Raw genomic sequence first — 19,326 nt, 5'->3', positions numbered from 1 at the left:
GGATTTTTTTCCCTCTGTTTTAGCCTCCGTTTTTTTTCTAATACAAAATTCCCTTAAGTGAGTTAAGTGTAAGCAAATAGAAACCTCTGCTTTTGTGTAAATATATAATATCCTAACCGCTTCTCGTTTGTTTGTGCTTTTCTTCTCCAGATTGCCGGCCTGAAAACCGATCAACAGCTGGCAAACTTTTCCATCCTCCAGCGCCAGCCGTGGTATAAACAACACGGGAGCCCTGGTTCAATATTTAATTCGCATCGCTTCCCAATCACAGCCGCCAGTGAGGCGTGAAATCTTCACCTTCAGGTGCTACCGGGACCTCTCCCGGTTCGATTTACCTTACGCGACGCGGTAGAAAAGTGAACAAAAACAAAACCGAATATAACACCAGAAACGTGAACAGTTGGACATTGAAACATTGAGTGTCGTAGCTGCTGGGAAATCACCCAAGCGTAACGCACTGACAGTGTACCGTTTCCGATAGAAGAAGCACCAGTTTGCTCTTTCGAGCCGTTCCATTTTCCACCCTCACTCTCGAGGGCGTGCGACAAACAGTTCTTTCCGAGTCGGTCAACAATGGAGGCGGTGGCGAAACCTTCATCCACCCGCTCGCAGCAGGTGGCACCGGTCCCGACCCAGCAGCAGATAGCGATCGAAATCATCAGTGAATCTCCGATCGCCCAGCACCATCAGCAACACCAGCAGCAACCACACCAGCATCAGCAACACCAACACCAGGAGCTGCAGGCACACGCGCTGCTGCAGCAATGCCAGCAACAACAGCAACAGCAGCAGCAATCAGGAGTTTCGCAACCAAACGTGGACATCGTACTGCGGGAGTCCACTCGCGGGAACTTAGTCAGCCGGAAAAAACCTTCGACCGCCGACGGCAACAAGGGATCGGGCCACAAGAGCTCCAAGGATAACCAGAAGGGCGAAGGCAAATCGGTGTACCGGAAGTTTTTCAAGCGCATCAAAACCATCCTGGACGGGGCAGACCCGGCGGCGAGTAGCAGTAAGTTTTGCTCCTTCTATTGATTTCGTTTGTTTCAAGTCCCTTATTTGTTTGGACGAGGTCCAACTGCACAAATCAAACGCGCTGAGCAAATTACAAATTGGGGATGCAAAAATGGTTACCACCGTGCAATTGGGGACGTTGATTGGGATTTCGTTTGCTGATGCATGCGTGATAACTGTGGAAAAGGGCTTGCCAACTCGTCAATTCTTATTGCTTCCTGATTGATGTCGAACCAAAATGGCGCTTGGTAATCGAATCGCGTGTCATTTTTGCCTCCCCCCTCACACGATAATGCACACACCCGCTCGGGTGGTGGTAATAACTTCGCGTATTGAAACGCAATTTATGAGGATATTTATTTTGATTGCGCTCCGAATTGATGCGCCTTTGGTCGGGGAATTTGGCGTAGAGTTTTAATATGCAATCAATAATAATGAATCCCCCGGTGGTGCTTGGGCTCAGTGAATTGTTTGTGTGGATTACCACCGCCAAGGGAACACGTCATTAATTTATTATGCACGGACAACCCCATAAACTAACCAAACGGGTTATTTTGCAACAAAAACCCCCGGCTCATTTTGACAGCTCTTGGATGGCTATATTAATTTCGCTATTCAAAATTGCTTGCCAGTAGTGTTAGTCGTACCGTAAAACAGAATTGGTCCGTTCGTTCGTTCGTTCTCTCTCTCTACCTTTCTCTTTCTCGCAACAAATCATTCTCCCAAAACTAGCTCCATCAATCACCCGAACTTACGCAACTTGCACGAGTCACGCTTCCGATGGAGGCGCCCGGTGCTTCACTAGTTTCCGTGCACTTATTCGAACCGTGTTCCACCGTAGCACCGGGTGGATTGTTTATTTTCCTTTCCACCACCGGAGCGAAGGCGGAGCTCCCATTTATTCACTTCCATCGGCGAAACCGTTACATCATATTCAGTGGCGCACGCGGCGTGGCCCTTTGTGTTCGGTTTCTTCGGCCAACCGTTTTCTCTCTCTCTCTCTCTCGCGTCCCTCCGGCCATTTATTACCGTCGGTGCCATTGAAGGGTTCGACGATGACACACTTCATTGGTCGCGGGAACGTTACGGCACTTGGTACAGTGGCGAGTACGGGCGGTCACCCAGCGACTGAAGTGTGCAATCAATTGTTCGGGACGGAATAAAGAGTTAAAGCAATCGCTCGAAAGGCGATGCAAAAGCGTGAGTCCCGGTGATTCCCTGGGTGACGGAAAATCAGGCAACTGTAATTGGAGCGTAATGCTGACTGTTGACAGCTACCCGGTATAATGGCCCCAGGGAGACAATGGTAAATTCTGCCTCGCCATTCGGTATGGCCCTTGAAGCGGATTCAGTTACATCGGTGTTTAATCGCTTGCTTCCAAACGAGACAAATCCACGTAACGCCCAATGCCCTCAACAATGGGAATGTTTTCCTTTCAATTGAGCCATCAGCAAGGTGGAACACGATTGCACGTGTGTGCCCGTGTATTCTTATCTCAGACTCAGGAACGGTAATAATTGAGGCTTCCCATTTATTTACGGCACATATTAATAGCCATAAAACAGGCTGTTTATCGTCGCTTTGTGGCGTTTTATTCGATGTTTCTACGGCCAATCTTCCGTAACCCGATCTCTTGCCCGATCCCCACCAGTAACGAGCTCGGATATGATTCGTGCAGGCGTTTTTCTTTTCTTTTTTTTCTTTCTCCCCGCCCACCCAATGCTGTGCTGCAAGCGCCCATTTTCGCGTATCATGTTGCCAATTTTACGCACGTTCCTTTCGCGCCCCCCAAAGGTCAACCCGTGTTGGGGCCGGGTACACGAGTTACGATCACCACCAGGGCACCAAACAAAAAGGCCCCACTTGTGTACGGCTTGCCACTCAATTATTCAGTCCGATCGATTCGCGAATGAACCCTCATCCCTGACAGGATACGCGAGCAAATTTGTCTAACTATCTAATCCATTTTCCGACAAAATATAAACAAACACACACCCTTCTGGGGGTCGAGACAGCCAGGGTGGGAGTGGTTAGAAAAGCGTGGGCGCAGGCACTTGGGGTCGTCCGCCGACGGACCGCTCACTTTTGCCGACACAGACCGTTTCGCCACTGTTTATCTACAAATCGACAAACATCCATATAAATAACGCTCCATAAACATTACCCCCCGGAGGCGGCAGCGGCGGTTTGAAGGTTGTACGGGGGTGGCAAAAGCAAAAGGACAGGGTGTCGTGTCGAGAAGGCGCTTTAACTCGCTCCCGAAACGTCTGGACTCGGTTCCGGGGGTCTTAAAATACATATTTTCCTTTGGCAACCGATCGAGTGCTGCCCAAGGCAAGGGGCGATGGTTTCGCCATTTTACTGTTTTTTTGTTGTTGTTGTTCCGGTAGTTGTTGAGAAAATCGTGTTGTTCTCTTTTTCTCCCATCCTCTGGTCTGTTTGAGGGTGTGTGCGTGCTGAAACGATTGGCTGACAAAACGGCTCAATAACAAACCGATTGATTAATGATGACATTCTCGGGCTGACAGCCAAACCTCGGCAGCTAATCATTGAGAATCGAAACGTCGTAGTAGCGGAGAGCTATGAGAATAATGGAAAGAAGGTATGAAAAGAAAAGAAAAAAGATTCCTCTCGTGCAGGGAAGCGAAGCTCAGATCGAGCGAATTGCTAAAGGCGTTTTAGGGCTTTTCAATGTTTTTCCCGCGCCACGAGAGCCAGTGCAATTTCGGCATGCAAAAATACAACCCACTGGAACGTGGTCTTGTCTTGCTTCCAGCGAAGTGTCCTTTTTCATTTTTCTCTCCAGTTTGGGCGCCGTTGTATAAGCGCTCTTGCCACCCAAGTACACTTCCACCGCCTGTTCGATGATGCGATTTTCTTATCACGAGCGAATTAGTGTTCGCAGAAAACGAGGACCCGTTCCGCAAGATGTGATGTAAGCGGAAAATATTGTGCCTCGAATTTGGGGTGGTTTTTCGCACGAACGAGAGACGATTGTTTGATTGATGAATCGCGACGTTTGAGTGAAGTGGAAGTGTTTGTAGGAGCGGGGGCATCCTTATTCCAAATATCCATTTGTCATGGCGCTCGAATTGAATGCTCGTTTGAAGTGGATCTGAAGTACGTACATTCAACGTGCTTACGTATGAATCATATTTTAGCAAGGAAAAATAATCGGATTTGCTGCATTTTTTTAAATAATTGAAACGTATGGTACAAATACGGTTCAGTAATTAATATTTGTTTTCTTTCTTGCCGTTATCAGACTGAAAAAAAGTAAAGCTCTCTCGAAATATCACGTACCATTACATAGAGCTGTTGATGAATTAACAGCCTGGAAATTGAAGCATTCTCCAATATGTAAAAATGATTCGAAAACCTTCATTCGAACATTCGAAAGCACGTATTACAAAAAGCGCACTCGTTCATGTTCGAATGGTTCTCCATTAAATCGCTCTTTTGTTCGAGTGTTGACAACCGGCTCGAATGCACCATAATGGCACCGCTTGAATCTGGTGTCAAGTTGTCACATCCACCCTCAGGCTCATCCCATCCCCAGAGCGGCTGATGCTGATGCTGACGACTGCACGTCGGATGATGACAAGGCACCCCTTTTTTTTGTTCGCCTTCATTCAACCCCCATTTCCTGGTCGTGGATAAATATAACACCATCTGGCACACGCCAGGGTGCGAGGGTAGACGAACACGAACCGGGGCGCTGGAGGAGCTTTTACACTCGCCTCGCGTTTTGATGCACAAAACCCGGGAACTTGTCAATGGCGGGCGTTCCCGGCGCAGGACGAAATAGCCGGCCGGTCGGTGCGCGTCAGGTTCGCAGGTGTGCGTACGGCCGGGCCCCAAAACGCAGCACGTCCACAAATGGCCGCCGACCCGGGTGCCGGCAGTTGGCCCAACGCCAGCGACCGATCGCCGACAAAGCACCCGGCACAGTCGAAACGAGCCAGCGGACGCTCGCGGTCCGAATGTGTGGACGTGGTCGACCCGGTTCGACCGTACTGGACCGGTGTTACCGCGCGATCGTGCGGCTACTCTTTCGGCCCGGCACCGACGATCGACCACCGACTGACTCGGTCCAGCTTCAGCACCAGCACCAGCACCAGCAACAACAACAACAACAAGAACAACAGCGGCAGCCAGACGGGACGGCCACCATCATCGTGCCGGGTTCGGAAACGGACGGTACCGGCAACGACGGAAGCAACCGCCAGCGCACCAATCGGCGCCGCCGGAACGCGATCGCACTCGAGCTGCTCGCTGGCAAAGGTAGTCTAGCGGGAACGATGCTGAAGTGCACGCACACGGACACACACACGCGCTTACGCACGCGCCCACACATATCGTGAAGGCCGAATCGCAGCGATCACTCGTCCGATCGTCTAACCCGTTCACTAGTCGCAGTTCGATCGTTGCCATCATCGGACGGTAATCGATCGCTGTTTTAGGGGACGGAGATTTTCGGGGGTGTTTGCAGGAAACAAAAGGCTTCCCATTCAGTGTGCGGGCTGCTGCTGCTGTGTGTGTGTGTGTGTGTGTTCAGGGTTGTGGAATTCGTGCGAGCCAAAAATTATATTAATCACGTGTCAGCGTCACAGCAACGTCAGCACATTTGTTCGACTTTTTGATTTATTCCCCGAATCGATCATCGGTATTGATCGCTTGCCCGACTCTAGCGGTGATCGTTGGTTGATTTGGGAACGAAAAAATAAATCCATCCCATACAGCCAGACCTGACTCGTTCATCTTTACCTTCTAATGGAACACCAGGGTTCTGTTTAATGTTTCGACCCTGTGGCAGCGCACACGCGTAGGACGGATGCCCATTTTGTTTATCCAAATATTGTGACTGAACGTGTCGAGTGAGGGTGTATTTCTGGTACGGCTTTTGTTGGCAAGGTACAACTCGCTTGCACATCGTGATTGATACCTTTCGGGTAGGCATACGTTTGCGATTGCGAAGTGTCGACTGATCGCGTAGGAGGATTGTGATGAAAATGCAAATTCACCACAAGTTACGCAGCAAATTTTGCTCATTTTAGTGTAAAACGAGTGCGCGAAAGGAACAATTACTCGCTCCAGCGCGTGCAATGTTGCAGAGCGCAAAAAGTGCACATTATTGCCACACTTCCCGTCCGATAATTCACCATCATAGAGGGCCGATTCGTCCTAGCAAAAGCCGGAGTGTTTCCTTTCACCAGCAAACGCTGCAACTTTAACTCATTTCTCGGTTGACTGGAATGTGAATGCGCTCTGGTGGTGGAGGCGCCCAGTACTTTGTTCAACAATAGACTTTGTCGGGCTAATTAAAACTGGAAAATCAATCAAACTTTCAGCCCTGCTGAAGTGGGCATCGTTTGGGTTTGGTTTGGTGCAACCCAGGCAGATTTGGTAGCGATGGGTATTTTAAATATTCGGCAATTTTACGGTAAGTGTTTTCGCTTCCAAAATGGGTTGAAAGTTTGTTACAGAGTGAATATGTTTGTCTTAAAATAGAAGAAGTTAGCGTTGAAAAGATTACGTTTTGATAAGCTTTGTTAGTTTAAACTTTATCAGTAACAGTCTGTGCAAAAATCTAAGTAATTAAGCACTATTTGATTCAAATGAAGTTTATTCGCAAAGGACAAAGAAAATTTTTATAAAACAGTAGAATATGATTTGTTTGAACTTGGCTAAGTGATGATTTGAATTTAATTTATGTTGAAAATGTCGCTCATAAGATCTTTTTTTTTCAAACGATTATGGTTTATATTAAATTTATGAAATTTCGTAGCAATATGAATTCTAAGCTTTATCCAATACCTTTTGAATGTTATTTAATTTAAAAAAAAAGTTGTTTTTATTTGAAATTGTATTTTGTATGCAATGGAATTTTGTTTGTGTTTAATTTAAATTGCAAAAATAACCCTATGCTAGGATTTGTCACACATGCCGAGTCAATTTATTCTAAACACCCACAACTCAACAACTCAAACGAAGTGGAAATAGAACCGGAGAAAGTGATTATGATGGAAAAGAAACGGAACGATCCATTTGGCCCGGTTTCGGACCCGGTTTCATGCAAATTTAAAAATCCATTACCATGCAAATAGTATTCACTAATGAGTGAGTAGAGCTCCCGTCAGAACATTCCGTTGCGCTTGATTATTCGAGGGCCTTTGCTGGGATCTCCACCCCGTTCCGGCAACATTCACCCACGCCCACCCGAAGCGAGGACAGAGCCCGCTTCATGAGCATTTGTTTGCCAACCTTCACGCAGTGTCCATTGGCCTTCATCTTGCTAACTGTCTGCGCTTCGGAATTTTTTAACCCATTCTTTACTCATCGCTGTTTTTTTCTTTTCATCTCTCCACCACAAAGAACCGGAAGCCGAGGATCTGCCCGTGCCGGCCCGCTACTACCCGGACTCGCTCGTCGAACTGACACGGACGGCCCGCTTCACCGAGGAGGAAATCAAACGAATATACCGCGGCTTTAAGGCCGAATGTCCGACCGGCATCGTGAAGGAGGAAACGTTCAAGGGCATCTACTCGCAGTTCTTCCCGCTCGGTGGTAAGGATACCAAGTGAATCATGCCATCCTGGGTGATGTTGCCTGCCCAACCATCTGCGCCCGTCTGGGTCGTATTTCGCGCGTCTTCACGCTCGTCGGAACGATTCCAACCCCCACCCAAGGGACGACTGGGTGGAGCTCGTTTCGTTAGAGAATTTTCCACACGACGGCCAGACCGCTTGGCGAACCGATGGTGGCAGGACTGTGCATCATTTATGGATGGCCCAGATCGCTCTTTCATGTCGGTTGCATTTTTCGTTAAGCTTTTTCTTCATCACGCTCGGAATATCCTGCATCATTGATATTGCTTTTTGGCCGGCTCGAAACGGGGTTTCCCTCCTTTCGCTGTCGGTAAACATCACGACCGCTCGTCACGATCGTCGTGGATAGTGCCCATGCATAACGCTAAGTTTTAATATTATCAAACGATAAATCTCGTTACCCTGCGGTTGTGCTTTGTTCCGGGCGGTAATAAAACTGCCAGTGGTTTTTTTGAAGCTCATTGATGCACGGTTGCAGGATCCTTGAGACGAGCAGATTCGTTCTAAGAAAATCACCCACATATAATAACATATGTGTGTGCGGTTTATGTCCTGTTCCCGTCTCGCAATGTCGGCGGGGAAAAAGGATATCTTCCAATTTCAAGGAACCGCTTTAAGGGCTGCCACGAATCATGTGCGTTCGGGTGGAGTGCAAAGTGAAGCGTTTTATGATAAGTGAAAACTTTACGACCCACGCAATACGCTGTGTAAAACCAAATGGCGTTTGTTTTCTCGTGCACGCGAAAGATCAATGCCAAAGTGGTTGCGTTACACATCGCCCGGTCGCCTTTGGCTCGAGCTCAATTACGGGAGTTTTATTTTATTTAGCACAACACATGCCCTCGCCGGCCATGGTTGAAAAATGAAACTTTGCGTTTCTTTGCCAATACACCACGCGCCAGACTGGAAGTTGCCAGTTTACTTCCCGCAAACCCGGGCTGCTGTTTATTTAACTAACCAAACAACAAGTCGACACCGGCGGCGCAGTGGAACTAATTACGGGGGCCGTTTTTAGAAAAACGTGCCCAACCGCGACTAGTGCACCGTTCGGGAGCGAGTATTTGCTTGTCCTTTTCTTGCTTGAAACAATCGCGCCGTGGTGGCGCGCGGGAAAATGAAGGAAAACTTCTTTGCCCGCTGCAGCTGCTACAGAACACGCGGTTTTGGGCCGGCGTGTGATTATGAGGGCCAAACTGTTGGCTCCGTCAAACATCGCGTCAGTGGAAAGCGCACGGGTGGAGTGGCGATATTTTTAACCAACCAATTTCCATGTTTCCAACACGAGCGCCGCAAATTGGTTCAAGTTTGCGTACCGTTGTTTTGTTCTTCGCTCATCCCCGCAGGGGCTCGTAAAACGAGCGTTTCTCGATGGTGTTGTGTTTTCCGATTCCAATTAATCGAATCGCTTTCGGGGGTCTTCCGATCGCTCGATCGTTTGATGTTGAGCCGCCGCAAGACAAAGTGTTGCAGTTTTGGGTAACGCTTTGCCCGATGGAATTCCGTTGAAATTGCCCAATCTTGGTGGGGGATGGAATGGCGATTAAGTTTCAAGATGCTTTTTTTCATACGGAAGGACTACAAAACAACAACAGTTTAAAAATTCGTCCGAAAACAAGCAACTTGGTGCTTGCATTTTAATCAGATTTAATGTGTAAGCATATGCTGGGGTAAGGTTGTTTTTTTTCACTTTAGGAAAACTTTTATCATCTTATCGTCCCCGTAGTCATACTTTGTAATATTGATATTTTATTTAACATAAAAATATCATCGAGGAGAGTTCTTGATTTAGGCACAATTTTACGTGTGCAAGAGCATAGCAATTTTGCTAGAAAAAAAACAATTTTAAAATCAGTATGTTGTATGATTTTCACAAAACAAGAGCAATTGATTCTCCGTACAAGGGAAGCGAATAAAGACTTCATCTAATCATCAAACATACCCCGACCGGGTAACTGAAACAATTTTTGCGCAAAATTCCAACGAACCCACGTTGGGAGAACACCTACTTAACTGTGGGCATGTTCGGAAACTTTCCCCGTAGCCGTTGCTAGAAAGGTTGCAGGTTTAGGATACGTATTTCATTTCGCTACGGCTCCAAGAATAATGAGACATGTGTTGTCGTGTGTGGGTAAAAAAAAGGGAACGGAAAAAATTGCACAAAATGATTTCCTCTTTCTTGCGGAAACCGGCTGCGGCGTCCAGTGATACTGAAGTTTCTTTTGTGTGTGCTGGTGTGTGTGGGAGTGTGTCTACAAAGCCAAAGTTAGTTAGCAAACAAACCAGAGAAAGTTGAATGCGAAAACTTTTCCACCAGCAGCACCGGTAACAATCGGCAGCTCAGATGAATTTGCGCTCAAAGTGGGCTTGGCTGTGTCGCATTTGGGGAAAATGATGCATGTAATTGAATTATACGCGCTTTCATGCATAATATTCCGCTTTCGTTGAAAAAGGAAGAAAAAAGAACCCTCCTAACTCGCGTTTATGTTATACGCTATTTTTTTTTTCGCTGGCTAAAAAAAACCTCCAGATACAAAGAAGGCAACGATAAAGTCCTGCCTAGCAGAATTATATTGTGTAGATGTTTTTTTGCATGCTCTTTTGCCATCATTTTCTTCGTTCTCTGATTTCTCCACCAGAGAACGATCGTTAATTCGTCACCGAACGCGAATGGCAGGCAAAAGTGCGTCGATAAGCCCGTAAGTGGTCATTGATCGGCGATAATTCGACGAGAAACGTTTCCCTCGTCGTAGGAGCGCAGGATTGATATCGCTTACGAAGGTCCGTGGGCCGTTGGAAATCGTTCGGTGTCAGTTCGATTGGTCTTCAGCTACATCAACGTCCAGTACGATAAGCGTTGAATGCATCCCATATGATCTCTCTCTGCCAAACCGCCCCCAAAGCGGCACATTTTTGGCCTCCTGCTAGCCCTCGTAATTGGTCCTCGGCGCACACATACATAACGCTTGATGGCTGCAACATTAAATCACACAAATTGGGGCCATCACCCGTGAAACGGGCCGCGCTCTTGGGGTGAAATGATTGGCGAAGTAAATTTTTTCCCACCATTCGGTGCCATCTTCTTGACGGTGGTTTTTGGGCAGGTTGGTTTTACTCGCACTTTTGAACGTTTCGCGTTGAGGCAGAAGTAGTTTTGCTCTTCGCTGGTTGGTGAGACCGGCATGATTCGAGTCGTTTCGCACCGTGGCAGAACTTTATGGCACATTTATCGCGTGTATGGGCTTCCATATTTCGCCAAGGTACGGTGCTGGTGCTGTAAAACGTACGCCATTGAAGTGAAGCTGGCAACAGGTCGCCTGTTGCGGTCAGCAGATGTACTGTAAAGCTACATCCATTGGTTCCGTTCGTAAAATTGTTATGTTTTGAGAAACGTATAGACTAAAAGCTCGAATGTTGATATAAATGCTTTTAATCATTCATCAAAATAAAAGACAAACGTATATAAGATATATTTTACTAACTAATATAAAAATAGTGTACATGTTTAGTACAATTGTCTTTGTAGCGAAAAAAATGTCAATTAAGCTTCATTTGACTATTTTCAATGTACATAAAACAACAAAGCGCCTATTGAAAATCAAAGAAATAACGATGAATAGAAAAAAGATTTCCATCATGCTGAATACAGCACAATGGCAATTTGAGTGGTTTTAATCGAACTTCAATTCAAAAACCAAGCATTTTTTAATACCTGCACTCTACTTCATAAAACCTTTACCACAAATTGATGGATAACCTACAAACATTCGTCCCGACAGAGTGGGCTATGTTTTGGCTTCCCGCATTCAATAAAATCCCGCCCGCGATCGGACAGACGGGTAAACAATTGATGCTATGAAACTAACCACAATATGAAATAAATGAACGAAAACAAGAAATAAAACGTCCAAAAAGGAATGCGGGGTGAAAACAGATGGACAGCCCATCACAACGCCCGTCGTCGTATGTGCGAGAGCGCGCGCTGCGTAAATGCAAAACCATCGATCTTTGAATTTACGGTAAAACCGTGGCGTGCGGTGCCATGGGAAAGGAAAATGAAAAAAAAGACGCAGCCCGACAAGCTCACAGTTATCATAAATATTCATTCGCACGCCGACACTCCGCCTTCCAGAAGCGAACCACCGGCGTTAAACGCACTCCCACCGCTCGGTGGTAGATATATTTACATAAACTTCACCTCGTCTGTGGCGTTAAAATCAATAACGAACCGGAAACGGATAGATGCGAGCGTGGGACGACGAGATGTAATGAGGAATGGTGCCGCATCGGAAGGCGGCTGAAAAAGTGTGTGTTTCATCTCCGTCTCTGAGAATCAGTTTTTCCCAGCACCCGCCCGGCCGCAACACTCTCGTGTGCTTCGTAGGAAGTGCGAAAGTGGCGAAGCTTTCGTTTCGCTCGATGTAGCCGTTAGGGTAAGGAAAAGTCTAAACCCATCGACCTACTGCCAAGCTTCGTTTCGCATTCCATCTAGGTGGGGTTTGGCCTTTTTTTTTGCTCCTATTTGCTGTGATATTTTTGAACACCATCTCCTTCTTCCCTTGCGTTCACTTTTGGCTCAGGTTAAACTTTTTCCGACCCATTCCGGGCGGTCGAAGTGTTTTACGTTTCGCACAAGTAATACGATGCTGTCAGTTAACATGTTTCCATGTATTTCCGCTTTTTTTTTACCTTGCTTGGTTTCTTCGAGCGTTCACTCTACGCTCGTCCATCTCGATAGCTGAAGTGGAAGCCCGTTTTTGCTGCCGATGTGGGCAAATTTATTTAGTTTCGGAAGCGGGAAACGAGAAGCCATTTTTTGCGCTACTCTCCCCCCTGGAGCAGCGTCGCTGGTTGAGACTTGGGGCAAAATAGTTGGACGGAAAAACGTTGGAGTCTGAACCGTAGTCCTGCCGTTCGTTCGGACGTGGAATGTAAAATAAACCCAACGTTGAGTGAGGATCGGCAGGAGATTGAATGTTTTTGCTAGTGATGTGGCTGGGAACGGTTCGGCAGATTGGTTAAACCCGCACCGGGGCTTGCTTTTGCGCCCGAAGCCATGTACCGTGGCATGGAGTGTATTGCAATGGTTGTGCAATTAAAATTAATATCTTTTCCTTGTCAATGTGGGATGGAATAGCCGTTTTTTGAGAGCGGCGGCTCTGTGCCCAAGCCGGTCCACTCGAATGGATGGGGCTTATGGGATTATACGAGATGGGTTCGCAGAATACTGAGATACTTTTTAGGCTTGGTATGCTAAATTTTCATGGCACATTGCATCATGTATCATGCAAACGAGTGTTTGATGAAATGTTTCATGAAGCTTGAATCGCTGCAACGCTATGCAACTATTTCCTGTCCGTTATGGAATGTTTATTTTAATGGTCTTGTTCTTTTTTATAGACTGTAAATTGAGGCATTTTTTATGCTATAACAGGAGGGTATTATTTTGTTAGTGTTTCATTGTTAAATTTTTGAATTGATCGTGTTTGACCATCTTGAAGTTGAACTGTTTTTTATAAAGAAGATTTTTTTCTAAAAGACCTTTTAAATACTTACTTGTCTGTTCATTCAAGCATCCCCACAATATTTTGTTTATCTTTTATTACACTTGGTTTTTTGTTTCGATTCGAAAAACTTCTATTATGTTCAATAAAACTTCAGTTTTTAAATTGAACATTTTTCAATGTGTAAATATCTTTAATGATTGATTAAAGCAACATGGCCTTCAAAAATGGCTGATACTGTGTGCATAATAAGTTTTATTTAAAGCAATTCTTCATATTAACGTAAGATGTAAGATGTTAATATTTTACTCATCTAGTTGGTTTATATTTGATAACAAAAAAACGTTAAATTATCAATAGTGGATTTCATTCGTGGTAACACCATATTAATGCAAACGAAATCGAGTACGAAGTAGCAGGAATCATAATATAAAGTGGCGCATAAATTCTATCCGTACCCGCTCGTGGGATGATAAATTTGATTATTCCCGAATCTGTTCTGCCTGCCGGTTGGAGTGGGTTTTTGTACATCGTGGTGGGGTTTTTTTTCACCGTCCAAAATTCAAATCTCTACCACTGTTACCGAGAGTACCCGGTGGTGGAAATCTACACCAGTCCAACCACTTACACACGCTCACCACCGACGAGTGAAATACCAACCAAAAAAAAAAACAAATGATGATCCACCACCAAGCGGAAAAGACGGTGGAAGCGAATTAAATCATTCGATAAATATTCATAAGAGACTGTCGTCGAAATGAATTGCCAAATTCTCATCCGAGGGAATTTTTTGCTTAGCGGGCGAATTCACGACGAATCCTGCGGATGTGATCTGTGGGTTTGCGTGTTTGTATCAGTGAGCATGCTCAATTGTCTCCCACAGAAGCGGATCATCTAGGGGTGGTTCATTTTTGTTTTTCTGTGTCCAACGGAATTTGTACCAAATGTTTCATCTCGCTGATGGATGGTCGGTGAGCCGCAAATGTCCGAGTCGCAACACCACACGATGGCACACCCGTGGGGTCGGTCCTTGAAGGGCTGGGTGCGCCTGATAAACGCTGGCCACTCGGTTCGTACACGCGGAAACATAATTATGTAAATTATGATTATTCAAAACCAAACCGTCACCCGGCGGAATCCCCACCGGACGGAAGCAAAACTCACGGTACGGCAAGAGATGAAACATCTGTTAATCTTGTCGTCATGGTCCTCGTCGGCGTCGGCCCCACGAGCGTCTGGGTTTTTGGTTTTGCATTTCAGATTATGCGATGCAACATGTTATTGTTTAGCGATGTGGCGCCTAATTACGCTTCCGCCCGTTTGGTTGGAGGGAAAATTCGAGCACTTTGCGAGCACGGCCATGGCCACGGGTCAGACTGCGATTTTCATAAACCATGATTTATCGAATCGAAAGCCTTCGTCGGGCCCGATTCCGATGGTAATGTTGGTTGGATTTCCATTCGCCGTTTTCCCCGCAGTTAGTGGTCATTTTCGACACACCATTTGCACGGCAATTGCGCAAATGCTTAGTGGGTTAATTAAAATGTTTGCTGACTGTATACATAGCTATATGCGTAATTGTATAGAGCGAGCAACATATGCTAATTTATATTCACTTGGTTGGAATTCGTTTATGGAATAAGCGGTGGGTTTGGCGACATTGAGGAATACAACTATTCATAGTTGATACGGATGATTCCCATGAGCTAATAAATGTATGTACATTACGTAACTATTGACCATATTGAATGCAACAATACAGATTATACCATTTCAATCAAACTATCATAACTATCATTCACAGTCGTTTAATAGAGTGTCGTAGATTAATCAATTTTATTATGTTTATTTACTTAATGCAAGTTTTTATAAAGTTTTATCGTAAAACATACTGTGCTTATTTTATCGTAAAACATTTGCTATTTGGATTAATTTGTTTTTCGTGTCGCATACTTTAAGCAGCTTTAATTACAAAAGTTTCTTGTTGAAACTGACACTTGAATGTAGCTGCCGCTGTCCTTGAATTGTTGCGGATAAACTCATTGCAAAACAGCTCACCAAACGCCACCAGACGCCAAAATAATACGAAATTTCCCTATTGACCTTCTCCGACCCCATCAGCCACACCTTCGATCTGTGGCTTTCGGGCTCGCTTTTGGGCTGGTAACATCGTTCATTATATCGTGTTGTTTCTTCTTCAACGCTCCCTCTCGACGCTTATAAGGCGTAACAGCATAAAACGTTATAACAGCCCCATTGGTTGGACACTCCCTTGCTCTCGAAATGAGGTAATGTGTCCATCAGGGCGCCAAATTCGCACCGATCGCAACATTAACCGTCCATCGGCCGCGCTCCATACGCAAACGCCACCGGTAGCCATTTTACACCGCTTTCGGGGTCGAAATAGAAGGGCAGAACTCGGCAGGCAGGGCGCACGGGTACACGGAATTTCACTCAATAATTCCATCATTAACCGTACCAGCCGAGGGCTTCGGATGGGCAGCAATGCCGCAGCGTGTGTGCGCCCGTGTATGTGTGTTTGTGTGTGGGATTTCCTTTAACGAAACGAAACCAACATTAGCCGCGGGTTGGACATTGGGATCAAATCTCGAGCGAAAGGAATTTTTACGAGGCCCCCTCGTCGGCGATGGTAAACGACGCTTGACCACGCAACGTTCCTTTGGGGATCCCACCTAATGTGTGTGTGTGTCTGTGGCTGTGTGTGTGTGTTTAACGCATCACACGCAAAGGTGTTTCGGCCAGGTCCACTCAACCGGCCAGTGGCGCAGGTTATGGTACGAAATTACCATAAATTTGACCTTTCCAGCTTGAGGACGAAGGCCCGTTGGCTTTTAGCGTGTGTGTGTGTGTGTTTTTTTTTTGCCTCCATTTGTCAGGCACAAGAGGTCGACGTGCTCCTGGGCCCTGCGTCTATCGACGTGCGACGCGGCTCGTAAAATCAAAGCTCGATGAAAACTCTCACGACACACATTCGCCGTTGCGTAGTGGCTTTCTTATCGGTTCGGTCCGGTGTCCGGTCATAAAAGCTAAATCATTTCTTCCGGAGGACATCGGTTAGAAGAACGGGGAAAAATAACGATTGAAAGGCTTTTAGATAGTCTCATAGGTGAAAAGAAGTAAGAAACTTGCCCGGGAATGCGAATGGGTAAACGAAAAGAAAGTTAATGGCGCATTAGGGGGAAAATAAAACCAGCTCCCAGCGTGCCAATGGTTGACCGATTGTGGTAATGAAAAAACCCGTAACATCCAGTCGGTTGCGCGGAAAATGTGGGAATATATTCCAAAGCATAAATAAACATACCATAAATAGCGGACGCCTCGGTTTTACTTCTCTGAAGGGCTGGCGTTTGTATGCGTATGTCTGTGAATGTCTCTTTCTCTCCTCAGAACCGCGCCACTAACGGTTACATTGGTTGCGGTTCGTTGGTCTCCAGCTCCACCGAGAGGAACCATTTTGCGCCATCAATTGCGCCCTCTCCTAGTGGAAATCTCGGAACGGCAGGACCCCGGAGGAGAGAAAAAAAAATACGTCGCTAATCTTGGTGCATAAATTAAGCCCAGACGCGCGCGAAGGTTTCGTTGGCACACCCAACACATTCCCCGTGCGTTTGTTGCCGATCCGACGAACTCTCCGGGAGAGATGGATATGTCACGGTGTATTCCTTTTCTTTCGTTTGTTTTGTTTCGCCGCAACTGTAGCTATGGCTTCCCAAATGCTGCTTTTTTGTGTGCTAGGCCACACCGCAAAGCGATTTGGTAACGGGGACGAACCTGGTCGAGCTTGGTCGGTTTCAACGTAAATCTTCTCGGGCTCATATATCTTTGCCACATCGGTTTAGATTTTCAGCAAAACCACCGCAGTTCAAAGTACGTTCTCACAGGAAACCATCGCGTTGGTATAGAGGTATCGGTTTCAAACTCAAACCGCATGGAAATTAAATAAATGACGATGGAGGCGCCTGGTCGCGGGTAGAATGGTTAGCTCAATGGAGGCGCCTGGTAGTGTGATTGGTTTTTTTTTCTATTTTATTGTCCATAAAACTTCTTCGCACAGCTGCCGAACTGGTAGAAGCCCTACGTTACCAAATAGGCCACAATCTGATTCGCGTGGGAGTAAAAACCATAACAAATCGCAAGCTTAATCCTGCAACTAGCGGGTTTCTCGGGCTTCCCATGATTCCGGGTGCTAAACATTCACCAACTTTTCGATCGTCACGTTCCGGTTGGACCGACGAAAATGGCTCATTAGCATTTCGGGGTAGGGTAGCATTGCGGCCGCTCGTAGGAGGTACCTACTGCAACTCGACCCCCGACCGGACGGAGCATAAGCGGTTACAAATTGCTTCATTTAAATGTTAAAATTTCATATCGTTTCCTTTTCGGGGACAGAAGGGAACAGGCATCATTGGTTGGATGTTTGGATGCAGTTTAATGGCATCATTTGTCTGGATGTCTGGCGTATTTTCCCACACCCTTCGAGTTGGGTCCTAATGCCTAGTGGTGGTTTCATTAGCACATTCGGGTCCCTCGGTGTTTGATGAATCCGAGGGAATGGCCTGACGGGGATCAGATGATCTTAGAGTTCTGGTTACGAAAACCCGCATGTGAGCCGGCTTTATATGCCATCAGTGCCTAAATTAACACATTTACAAGCATAATTAGGGGATTTTTTCCTCCATCCCTTTGGCTAATGGCACAGAGCTGTCAGCATGTTAACGACTTGATATTTATGCTTTGATGGCAAATGGAAGACAAAGAGTGCGGTAAGCTTGATTTAGGATGCTTATCGGCACGATTACTACCAAATTGAAAGCCATCGGATGTGACAGAACAAAAAAGGTGATTCCGTATCGCTTGTGCTATACCAATTCACTATCATTCATTATGACTTCAGATGAAATTCCACGAAAATTCGCGCAATCCGCGTCCACGAACATATCAAACCACATCCTAATCTGCCTTGTGACCGGATCTCGTTTCATTTAACACATCACCGTCCCTGCGGCACGGCTTGCCAATCCGGCGCGTTATTTGTGTGCGTCTATTTGTGTGCTTCAAGTTCGTCCTTCCTGCCAGACAGCTAACGGTTGGGTTATTTTTTCTCTCTTTCATGCTTGCGCCACGTGAAATATAAACCACCCGCTCCGATGTCCGGCCCGATGCCTTCTCCTTTCGCCGTCGGAAAACGCAGCTAGCAGCGGCCAGTACGCACACTACGTCTTCAATTCCATCGATCTGGACCGGAATGGCTCATTAAGCTTCGAGGTAGCGTATTCAGAGCGTCTCCCTCGGTCTCCTCTCACACGTATGTGCGTTCTTTATTTGCTGCCCAGGAATTCGTCGCCAACCTGTCGATCCTGCTGCGGGGCACCGTCGACGAGAAGCTCCAGTGGACCTTCTCGCTGTACGACATCAACGGGGACGGTTGCATCACGAAGGAGGAGATGAAGGAAATCGTGACCGCGATCTACGAGCTGATGGGCAAGGTGCCGGAGGGCTGCGAGGAGGAGCAAGCCATCAAGGATAAGGTCGAGCGGCTGTTCGAGGTAGGGCTCACACCAAATCCGAAATCGTCCTGCCAAAGAGGCAAACCGCCTGGAGCCGGTTGTTTTCATCATCTTTCCCTCTTTTTTCTCCTCCATCGTGCAGAAAATGGATCGCAACTGCGATGGTAAAATTACGCTCGACGAGTTCATCGAATGCTGCACGAAGGACGAAAGCATCCGCAGATCGATAGCCGTGTTCGACACCATCTTCTAAGCTGGCGTCCTTTTTCCGACACCGTCCCTTCATACCTAGTAGCATGTTTACCCACGGGAAAGCTGCCCGTGGGCGGCACCATGCCGAGCTGATGCACGAAGCGACCAGAATTGCAACCGATTTTTAGCAGCTACTTTGAGCTGGCTTAACGCGCGTGCACCCACAACGAATATTGCTACTCGATGAAAGTAGTTTGCTGCTTGTACCGCACGTACCCAGCCGGAGGGATGCATCCGCATCCGGTTTTGAATGCATGGAACAGCCGAAAGGCATGATGGCAGGTGCGAACTTGTAATTTTTACGGTGGTGGAAAACGTTGGTCGGTGTTGGGACGGTGTACATCCTTACCCTTGTCTGTCGGAAATATCTTGGGGCGGAGTGTTTCGTGTTGTACCTTTGCCACATTCTACGTCTCATTACA

The 19,326-nt window shown here is 46.5% G+C and overlaps 1 protein-coding gene across 1 annotated transcript; it reads left to right on the top strand.

The window, feature by feature from the left end:
* Nucleotides 1-573: 573 nt before the first annotated feature.
* Nucleotides 574-18,942, top strand: LOC128726389 (Kv channel-interacting protein 4-like). Its single transcript, XM_053820195.1, has 5 exons — nucleotides 574-1,012; nucleotides 7,391-7,582; nucleotides 18,337-18,410; nucleotides 18,479-18,691; nucleotides 18,795-18,942. Exons 1-5 carry the CDS (start codon nucleotides 574-576, stop codon nucleotides 18,903-18,905), a joined length of 1,029 nt encoding a protein of 342 aa, XP_053676170.1. The 3' UTR covers nucleotides 18,906-18,942.
* Nucleotides 18,943-19,326: the final 384 nt, after the last annotated feature.

This window comes from Anopheles nili, chromosome 3 (genome assembly GCF_943737925.1).
Source record: "Anopheles nili chromosome 3, idAnoNiliSN_F5_01, whole genome shotgun sequence".
NCBI lineage: Eukaryota > Metazoa > Arthropoda > Insecta > Diptera > Culicidae > Anopheles > Anopheles nili.
The sequence above is the reverse complement of the archived record's forward strand: the minus strand, read 5'-3'. Positions and strand labels throughout refer to the sequence as shown.

Coding starts and splice junctions, on each gene's coding strand:
- LOC128726389 (XM_053820195.1), top strand. CDS start 574: ATGGAGGCGGTGGCGAAACCTTCATCCACCCGCTCGCAGCAGGTGGCA. Junction 1,013..7,390: donor AGACCCGGCGGCGAGTAGCA/GTAAGTTTTGCT, acceptor TCCACCACAAAG/AACCGGAAGCCGAGGATCTG. Junction 7,583..18,336: donor GCAGTTCTTCCCGCTCGGTG/GTAAGGATACCA, acceptor CGGAAAACGCAG/CTAGCAGCGGCCAGTACGCA.